General features: G+C 39.6%; 1 protein-coding gene across 3 annotated transcripts; it reads right to left on the bottom strand.

Annotated features, from left to right (window-relative positions):
- Positions 1-2,295: 2,295 nt before the first annotated feature.
- Positions 2,296-9,111, bottom strand: kcnj12b (potassium inwardly rectifying channel subfamily J member 12b). Of its 3 annotated transcripts, none has more exons than XM_020597766.1 (3): positions 8,564-9,111; positions 6,320-6,502; positions 2,296-5,574 (listed from the first exon to the last, which is right to left on the bottom strand). In XM_020597766.1, the coding sequence occupies exon 3, from the start codon at positions 5,452-5,454 to the stop codon at positions 4,189-4,191; it is 1,266 nt and encodes a 421-aa protein (XP_020453422.1). In that variant the 5' UTR covers positions 5,455-5,574; positions 6,320-6,502; positions 8,564-9,111; the 3' UTR covers positions 2,296-4,188. The 3 variants fall into 3 exon arrangements, with proteins under 3 accessions (XP_020453422.1, XP_020453423.1, XP_020453421.1); XM_020597767.1 differs by lacking the exon at positions 6,320-6,502 and having other exon boundaries at positions 2,296-4,149; positions 4,252-5,574; XM_020597765.1 differs by lacking the exon at positions 6,320-6,502.
- Between the last annotated feature and the right edge of the window lie 1,399 nt (positions 9,112-10,510).

Raw genomic sequence — 10,510 nt, 5'->3', positions numbered from 1 at the left:
AAGTAGAAGAAAATTCAGTTCAATTGTATAGCGCCATATCACAGCAAACATAGTCTCAGTACAAACCTCTTCAGCATAAGTGGTATAAATAATGAACGGATGAATATGAAGCTACAGTATTTATGTATTTCTTTGTTTAATAATGTACTTATTCTCCATGGCAACTCAGCAAATATCATTAGCTAATCGATATGGGATGTGGCTGAAAGAAATTAAGTTTTTTTTTACTTTTCACTAATGAACCTTCAGCTTCGACCTGTCACACCCACATTTTGTAACACACTGTAAGGATTTGTTCATGTGTCTAATCATATATCATGAATACAGCTATGTTACATACACTGTTATTGATCCCTTACTAACTGTTTTTGTACAACATTTGTTTGGTTTAACATTTTTTACATAACTAAAAATTCACAGGGTTTCAGCTTCACTTGGGGCTGTCAGACACTAGTTTCAGTTACAGTCTAACCCACCCTGATTTCTAAAACCAGTTTCCTCTCTCAGTTTTTCCCAGACAGGGTGTGTTTTTTTTTCCGACCAGCGATCTCCCATTCACAAGTTCACTTCTCTAACCTTTAGGCTGTCCACACCCCTCAAGAGAATCAAATGAGACATGCTTGAGCTATCTGATTTTACTGGGACTGGAAAGACAAACTTAATAATATCATGAAGATCCTAAAGTTGGTTTCCTTGACTTGTTCTGTAATGATTAGATGTCACGTCCTCTGGCCAAGGACAACGAGACTTAAGGCTTATTTCCAGTCAGTTTCAACATGGATACTCGTTTCCCAATACAATGACTTATTTTTTACATCAGTCTTGCCTAAGTGGTCATTACATTTCTGTGAGAAACACATCAGTTGATGCACATTTTTAGCTTATATGACAGTAATTAACCACAGCAGGGTGTGCAGGCTGCACTGAGCAATAGATGAGATCTATTTCTGCTTTAGAAAGACATATTTTTGCCTACATTTCAATCTACATCTTTTGTTACAGAGTGAGCAGGTAACCTGTTGAAAAAGACTTTGCTTTGGGCACTTTTTGGCATTTATCTTTTGTGTGCCTGAGCTATTTCCAAACAAATGATGTTTGGTTTCATGACCCTTAAGTCAAAGAGCTGATACGGTTTTGGACACAACTGATTGCAGATATAAAATGTCAGGGTTATAGCTTGAGTACAGGAACTGCAGCTGTGTCATTACTTTTTTTCCACCCTCCACCTTTTTCTGGCAGCTGAAGGGAACCAGCAAAGAGCTGCTGCAATTCAGCAACCCACTCTGCATGTTGCATGACTGACCCACCACAGCTTCTCATCCTCCAACACTGCAGAGTGGGTGGAAAGCATCCCAGTTTATTTCTCACTGCTTCTTCCATCACACAGCACATCTCAGAACAGACAGGTCTCTTTAAGTAAGAAATTAGTACATGTATTTGGTGCTAAGACAACGTCCTGACAATTAAATGCATAAAAGATGTCACAGTCACTGTGACTAGCTTGCTGCTGCCACGATAACTGCCATTTTTTTAAAAACTTTTTAGCTGATAACCATAAGAAGTGGTAATTGAATTAAAGTAGACCTGGGCAGCATTAGGCTTGGATAGACATGTCATCAACACAAACCTACACTGATACTCTGCTTACTCTGTTACATTTTACAGCATTTTCTGCCAGTAGAAACTTTAATCATTCCTTTGAAAGAGAGATAAGGAGAAACAACCTGTTTCACTAGTGATCACATTAGTCATTATGCTACTTATTTGTAGAACTTTTTGTAAATCACCACAAACTGTCAGCTGATATAGATTAAATTTAGTGCCATGTTACACAAGCAGATTGCCCACACAGGATTTTGAATATATTTACCAAAGCTATTCTAAGTTCTGAGTTAACGTTTCTTTGGTTTTGTCTATTTGCGTGTGTTCATTTGCATGTCATTTCAAGGATACAGAGCAGTGAAATCAAGCAGGACTGCCAAGTCTTGTCTGTGCATATGCAAAGTCGTGCCTGATTGGTTGCATAAGAATGAAAAAAGAAGACACCTCTGACCCCAAGCAGACACCATCCCACCAAATCACAGCCATAAATTGTTCAGTTCATTTTTCTCTGCTTATCGAACTCCTCACTCCCACTTTCCCTCCCCACAGCTCCTTTGTTATAATTCTACAACAAAGCATTCAGCAGAAGCTTACTGTAAAATTATCTCCATACCTCGTGTCCGACTACCATAAAGATAAAAGAAAGCTGTTGGATTTGTGAGATATTTTATTGTGGTAATCAATAGTTATCTGTCAATTTATAAATTGTTGTCTCACATAACAAACTAAACCCTGCAAGGAAAAAAACAAGGTGCTTCAAATACATTTAGTGGAAGACAACAACAGGAGGTCATAGTCATATTCCAGTCTATCAAGCAAACAGGGTCGTTCCAGTTTCTCGTTTTGCTTCAGAAACCTATGACATTAACACTGATTTAAATAATGTATTATTATTATTTAGTGGTTATTTACAGTAATGGCCTAACAAATGTACAAATTAGTGGACTATACATGCATGATGTCCTTGGCCCTGCTCTTGGAGCATTTGGCAGTGGAACCACCACTTGTTTTCTGGAGCAAACTTATTCTGATACTTTCAGGTAGTCAAGTCAGCAAGATATAAATACAAACTTATTTCAATTTGCTGAAATGGCAGTCAGGTGTACAAATGTTAACCCACATGGAGCTTTTAGTTTGAGAAATGTTGAGGGAAAAGTAATTCACCTCACCTGGGATGGCCTGCTATTTTTATTACTTGTACTATTACATACTAAAAAAGAAAGAAAGTAAAACAGAGAACAACTTAAACAACCAAAAGTTTCACATTATATGAAATGACTCAATGCTAGAACCAAATAATATATAAACTGCATTTTCCCAAGGATTTTTGGAGGTTTCAGCAAAATAAGTTACGTGTGATGTGCTACAACGTGAGGTCGGAGTGTAACTAGGGCGCTCACAGTCTCATATAAACACCTGATGTGTCCTGAAAGCCTGCTAGGCTGTTGTTCTTCATTCACTTTAACAGGTTTTCTTAGTGTATCTTTGATTTCTCTAGTCCTTTTTTTAAAATTATAGGGATTTAATCTTCAGGCTCGTTTGTCTATGGAGATTCTCAGTCATCCAGGTCAAAGTAAATCCAAAGTGCTGGTTGACAGCAGGACTTGTTTGAGGGTCTTGGAGACATTTCACATCTCATCCAAGGAGCTTCTTCAGGTCTGACTTAAACCACTGTGGAGTCGTCAACACCTCTGAGGGCCTTTAAAGTCACATGTGGGTCATTGCCCTACCCAGGGCCTATTTCTTATTTCTTCAAATTTGGCTTTTGTTGTATGTTTTATTTTTTTAAATTAAGTGATTATAGACCATATAAATGTACCAAAGATGTCCCATGAACATCTGAAACATCTTTCTAACAAAACAAAGGGGGTGGGGGGTCATTAATATGCTGGTTTTATAGCATCTCTCAACCACTTGAAGAGATCTACAATAGTTCCTCAGTTGTGCTGTGTGTCAAAGTTTCCTGTTGGTCAGTTTGTTGGTTTGTGTTTTTGCTCTTTTTCGATTTGGCCTTTCAAATCAATACAAAGCACAGATGTGACACAGTATTGTGACATGTGACAGCATGTGACAAGGTTTCATTTCTTTAATTAGACTCTTCTATTCTCCATGGGAGCCCTCCAGAATTATGTGTCAAGTTTCTGATTACCAATATATGAGGGGTTACAGTATGACTGTCCAGATGTTACAGAAAGAGCTTGTTAACTGTCCACCCGACACTCAGCTGTAAATCATATGTAGGAGGACTGTGAACAGTTTAATTGAAATGACCAAGCATTTCTCAAACTATTCATAAAAAACTATGTTATTGTCATGCACTTTTTTTTACTAGGATCTGGAGAGTGAACCATGACAGTTTCTGTTTGTATTTGGTAAAGCTCAGTAACCATCTCAGGAAAGCAAAAGAGTTTATCCAGTGAGAAATGTGATGAGTTTCATCCATGCTTGTATGATGGAGATCAGTGCTGCTGGTCCTCCACCTGCAGTGGTGTTCTCGTGTCAGCAGAGTGACAGTCACAGGGCCGTTCACATGACGCTCGCTTTGCTCTGCATCCAAAAACAAACACAACAAGCAAGAGCCAAAGGTTAAATCTCTGATTCTTTACAGGCGAACATTTCATCACCTCCAGGAGCGGTCGGCTCATTCACCATCTCTGATGAACACTTCCTGTCTTCCTCTCCCTCCTCCTCATCCCTGCTGATGAAGGCCAGCTCATTCTCATAGCAGAAGGAGTTGGCATCTGATGTTGAGAATTGTCGCTCCTCCATATCCTTGGCGCTGCACCTTGGAGTGGATGGCACTTCATATGTTTTGTGAAAGTAGGCATAATCTATCCTGTACTGGTGTTTCTCCTCAAAAATGAGGGGCTCAAAGCGGTGACCCCACAAGATCTCTGAGGACAAGTAAGAGCTGCGTGCCTGGGTCGTCATGGCTGTGGCCTCCACTAACCCTTCAAGAATAATTACTATCTCAAAGTCAGATATTTCCAGATCTTGCTTACTGATACCAAATAGAGGACTTTCTTCATCGATCTCATGTATGACAGTGAGGGGTGCAACCAGAAACAGGCGGTCTGTGCCTTTGTCATAGCCTACATTCATGTCAATCTGATCCAGGGGAATGTACTCGCCTTCCACTGTGTATCGGGGCTTGACGAGCTGGGCTCGCACATGAGCTTCCACAATGTGGCTCTTCCTTAAATTAGCAACCCTAAACATGAGGCACAGCTTCCCATCACGCATAGCAACGACTGCATTGCGGCTGAACAGTAGAGTCTCTGCACGCTTTTTGGGCCGTGCCATCTTGGCCATGATAGCACCAATCATGAAGGCATCAATGATGCAACCCATGATGGACTGAAAGACCACCATGAAGACAGCAGCCGGACATTCCTCTGTCACACAACGAGCGCCGTACCCAATGGTTGTCTGAGTCTCAATAGAGAAAAGGAAAGCTGCCACAAAGGTGTTGACCTTCATGACACAAGGAACAAAACTGTCATCTGCTCCAGGATTGTTCATGTCACCGTGTATGACACCAATGACCCAGAATGCAAAACCAAACAATAGCCAGGACAGCACAAAAACCAGACTGAACAGCAGGAACATGTATCGCCAGCGGATGTCCACACAAGTTGTGAATATGTCAGATATATACCGCAGCGACTTCTCATCCATGTTTGAGAACTGGATGTTGCATTGTCCATTCTTGGAGACAAACCGACTGTGGTATTTGCGCCTCGTGTTAATCTTGCCATTGCCGAAGCTGCCCACAGCAGGCATGGCACTTAGTCTCAGGCCTTCTTCTTCACAGGACAGGAAGTTGTGGTGGCGGGCCCTTCCCACACTCATGCCTCAGGGGGCACAGCCCGTCTCATACGAATCTGACCAGGCTCACAGGAAGTGCACCTCTCTGTCCAACACAGACGGAGTGTCAGCTGGAACTGGGAGGTGAGGCACAACTTTGGTTTCCTGTAATGAAAGGAAAGAAAAATATTAATAATGAATGTTATGCACTTTATTATTTGTCCACACTATAATTTTTGGAAAGTGCATGGACAAACAAGAAAGGCTGATACATATCTTTGCCTTTGTTTAAGTATAAATATGTTTACCACACAGTATTACTTTATTTAATACCATATGAACTAACAGAGTATGTCAGGTAAATACACATTATCAACACTGGGCAACAGTTCACTGCTCAAAGTCACTGAAAATGAAATACATTTCCAACTAAACTTTCTTTTAATATGTTCAGCATGCAATGAAATGCTTTTATAGCCATGTCTGCTTCATTCTTCCGTCCTCCACATTTCCAGTTTTACTCATTAAAGACAGATTTCTGATATTTATGATATAGTTTAATCTATCTTTTCTCAGGAGTTATATGCCATCAAATCTCATTTGAAGACCTGGTTTTAAATAATAATAGCTGTTCCCAACCAAAACATGTTTCACGTTTCATGGTTGATTGAGTAACATTTCTTTTGATTGGTTTTCCTCTCAGTGCTGTAAAAAAAAAAAAAAAGAAACAGTGAAGAATGTCATTTGTTTTGAAGCTGTGTAGATGTTTATTAATTTATAGTGGAAAACTGAGGACAAACGTGAAAGTGATGAAATGATACACAAATCTTTAAACTGCAGTTACCTGTAATCACCCCACTACATTTAATTTCTAGTTTTCTTTAATAGTATGTGTTATTTTCTTTCCTACCTCTTGTTCTTTCCCACTCTGGTAGACTCTGGTATACACAATGCATGCTTCTTTGATCAGCAAGGTACAGAAATAGCCCGCTAATCCAATGCCCTGCCATTTTATGTGACATATCTTCTGTTTCTTCCAGCTGCTACAACTATTAGCATCAGAGGAGTACTGTGATGAGGCTGTGTGAATCCCCTGTGAGGGTGAGATGGAAAATAATACAGGCTGAAAAACATGGAGCAGAAAATAGGGAAGAGATAGCCTCAGATATAAATGGTTTGATGGTAAGGATCGATGGGATATTTTTAAAAGGGAAGGAACCTTATCCAAATCTGTTCCAAGGGTAACCTTCAGCACATCCAGCTTGTGTTTTATTGGTGTCAGAAATAAAAGTTGTGACAGAATCTTCACTATCATTGATACATGAAAGCAGTATCACAGGCAAGGTCTTCACAAATTATAGCAAGAGATTTATATAATCCCACTTTCTTCTCTCCATGTAGGCTAACAATTTTTTAATTTTTTTTCTGAAATTTAATGTTTCACACAGAGAGACATCACACCAAAGAAGAGAAGTGTGATCTCAGGCCTGCTGCCTAAATATTTTGGAATCATTCATGTCTGTGTCTATCGTTCAACTTGGTGATAAACCTCACTTGGAGTAAACAGCCAGGGGTTCTGGTGGACTGTCTTACTCACAGCACAGCTTGAGCTAAATGACATACTGATGCTACTCATGTTCCACATCTTAGTTTGGCATGTTAATGAGCTAACATTTTTCTAATTAAAATGTCAACTCTATGGTGACATTACAGGAAAAGTCAGGGGCCAAAGTCAGTAGGATACATCATCTGGAGACTATGAATGTCTGCAGTAAAAGATAAGATATATCACAAGATAAGTACAAACCTTGACCTACAGCATCATTCCTCAGAGCACTATGAACATCTATAACTGGTTTCATGTGAACCTGCTTTATGTAGTAGCCAAAAAGTCACAAAGGTCAACCTGCTGGTGCTTAGGTCAAGGGACAACCAAAGCCTGTAGGATTCATCCTCTGGCAACCACTAATGTCAGTACAAAATGTAATGATAATCCATTTTGTACACATTTGTCTGGACCAGAGTGGTGGATTGAGCACCTGTCAGGATAACACTGACATCCCTAGAACCACATCACTAACCAAGCTAAAAATAAAATTTTATAGACCTGCATTAGTGCCAACATTAAAAAAAAAACATTCAATGATGCTGCAGAAAATGTAGTTCCTGTGTCTTCTGCACTGACTGGAATTTGTGCCTTAACATAAGAGCTGCTGTCACAATTATTCGTTTAATATACTGGCAGTTTGTCATTAAACAAAATACTGCCACACCATCACACTGCAGACCTGAGGGACCCAGAGGGAAACACTTCAGCCACAGGTCAGAGATGACATGTTGAAGGGGATAAGTTTACTGTCTGTCCTGCTTTTGTTTAATGGCTGGTTTTGACTGTATTGTTAGTTTTTTAGGATATCTAGGAATATTTTGAGATTAAAACACTCGCTGGATACACTCTGCTCAACAATTTAAGAATGCAAATTTCTAAGGCAATTGAGTTTTTATTTTGAATAAAACTTCCAAATGAGGTCAGAAAGGCTGCTGTGCAAGTGTTCCCACCATAAAATCTTTATAGCTATGAACAGATTAGCAACCTGCATATACAGCAAGTAATCCCAAAGTACAGTAGATGATAAACTTAATATACACTCTCTGTCAGACTCAAGTAAATGTATGTTTCAAACCCTCAGCCTGATGTGTAAGAGTTTAGAGAGCAGCCTGTTGGACGGAAATAATTGATAAGAGCATATAGTGAGATTTTTCTCTGTGATGGACATTTTATGTTTGGGGTGATATATAGATTGATTACTTTATTCATCCCCAAAGGGAAATTTGAGTGTTGCAGCATGTGTATAGGCATGTGTTTATGTAATTTATGCTTCCGTTTCTGTTTTTCAATGCTCTTGTTGCTAGGAAGCACGATGTTGAGTGTCCAAGGGATATTAATATCCGATAGTCTGTGTGACTGCTCCTCGGCTCTGTCTGGAGTCACACTGCGCCTGCTGGGCTGTGATCTTAATGTCGCAGCATGCAGAGAGTTTCTGCTAACATTTAGCACAGTTCTTTGTGAAAATATCTTTGACTCTGAACAAAGATAAAACTGTCCACAAGTCTGGGGTAATTTAGGGATGTATATTTATGAGAAGCAGCTTACCTTGTGTGCAAGTTTTTCCAATAAATGTTGATTTGGAAATTTCCTTTTCCCCCCCAGATCTCACATAGTCTTCTAGCCAAACTGCTGCATGTTTCTCCTCAGGCTTCCTTCAACAGTGCTTTTCTGTTATGGGCAGAGCCACTCTATCCTCCTGAGGCAGAAAAGTAAGTGATCAGCGAGTACCTTCATGTCTCTGCCTCCTAGTTTTAACGCATCTCTTTCTCCCCTCAGTGAAGAGAGCATCACAGTCACTCCTAATGTCAAGTCGTCCAAAGTGACTGCTGGTATCCAGTCGAACACAAACAGACCAGGAAGTAGGAAATGACCTTAGTGAAGCACTGAAGTCAGAATTTTGACCCTCGGAACAGCACAAAGACTTGATAAAACCTATCACATATTAAATGTGTATAGGGCTCACGTGGTCTGTACGGTCCAGTCCAATCAAGAAATATATTCCTCACAGCTTATTTTAGAGTTGTGGGCAGTTGACTGTCTCTCCTCTTCCATGTGTCTCCCACTTTCTTAGTATATCTGCTATCTGATCTTGTTCTGTTGCAGATCTCACTCTGTATCTTACATCTAGTGAACTATTGCTCGCTGCTCAGCTCTCATCCTCCCCCTCCCCTTCGCAGTGTCACTGTAGATACTTGGCATCTAGACTATTTGCTTGTCCCTTACCAAGTGTTGTACAATCACTGGTCAGCAATGTCGAAAGAACCGAGTGGTTAATTCGTGGCTGAGGGACCACAAATGACCAGCACATAAACATGTACATTTATTAAACTGATTTTTCTGGTTTTGTTTGGGTTCAATTAGGACTCATTATAATGTTTTTTTTTAATTCTGTGTATTATTTTAAAGAATTGATGGCACTACTACAGGATGTGTAGACAAATTCCAGAAAATTTCAGAAAAGCCAGAACAATAGAAACACTGCTGTATGATGTATGATTGGTCCAGAAGCAAAATATCCATTACAGCAGCATCTGTGTTATTAAAGAAGTCATTCACACTTCTAATTCACTACCTTGATCTGTAGTGTTGTCTTTGTTCACAGATCGCAGAGTGGGTGGTGTAGATTCCATTTTGACTCAGTCACAAAGCAGACCAGCTCCAGTTGAACACATTGTACTTAAAGGCAGTTTCTTGCTGAACATCACTTGTGTGTCTTGTATGTGTGTACATGCTTGGATAAAGGAGCAAATCAGTAAGTTTCTTGTGTATCACAGGGACACTGGGCCCCTGATTAGTTGTAAAAACTGAACTAAGAGTCTGCAGCCACGCTAGTGACCTTGTGAACCGAAACATAGGCATTACTTTGAGCCAAGCACGAATATAAAAATGCTGTAAAACATATACAGTAAACATGTTAAACCATGTTAGTAACTTCTGTTATGAACAAATAGCATGTAAGAAGTCATCCCCAACAAATAGGACCATTTTGATAAACAGAGTGTGAAAAATCTATAGTGTGATATCCAGAATCTGGAAATCTCTTCACAAATGTTCAAATGCTCACACACTGTTCATTACACTGCAGTACAAATCTTACATGCATTATTATAATATCTTGCTTGCTAAAAAAATGTGTACAGCATTCTTGTCCTTTTAAAATATGGTAGTCATACTACTTTAGTAAAACAACAGTACTAACAGTACAAAGGTCAAATAATATTTTCCATTATCATGAGAAAACCGATACTCAGAGTACCACAGCTTCCTTGCAGGCCATCATATTGCAGTGTCACACACACCTTCTAGCCATCTCTCTGCACTGTAATGGCCTCCGGTGAATCTGGGTCAGGTTAGAATGGAACTACTGATCCTGTTACTGTCTTGTGAAAGTTCTGAAATAATTACAAACTGCTGGGCAGAGCATTGTGGCTGGCTGCTTTTTAAAGTTCAGAATGAGTTGCTCCCAAAAAAAATGAATTCTAATGGCTTTGG

This window comes from Monopterus albus, unplaced genomic scaffold, assembly GCF_001952655.1.
Source record: "Monopterus albus unplaced genomic scaffold, M_albus_1.0 scaffold35.1, whole genome shotgun sequence".
Lineage (NCBI taxonomy): Eukaryota > Metazoa > Chordata > Actinopteri > Synbranchiformes > Synbranchidae > Monopterus > Monopterus albus.
The sequence above is the reverse complement of the archived record's forward strand: the minus strand, read 5'-3'. Positions and strand labels throughout refer to the sequence as shown.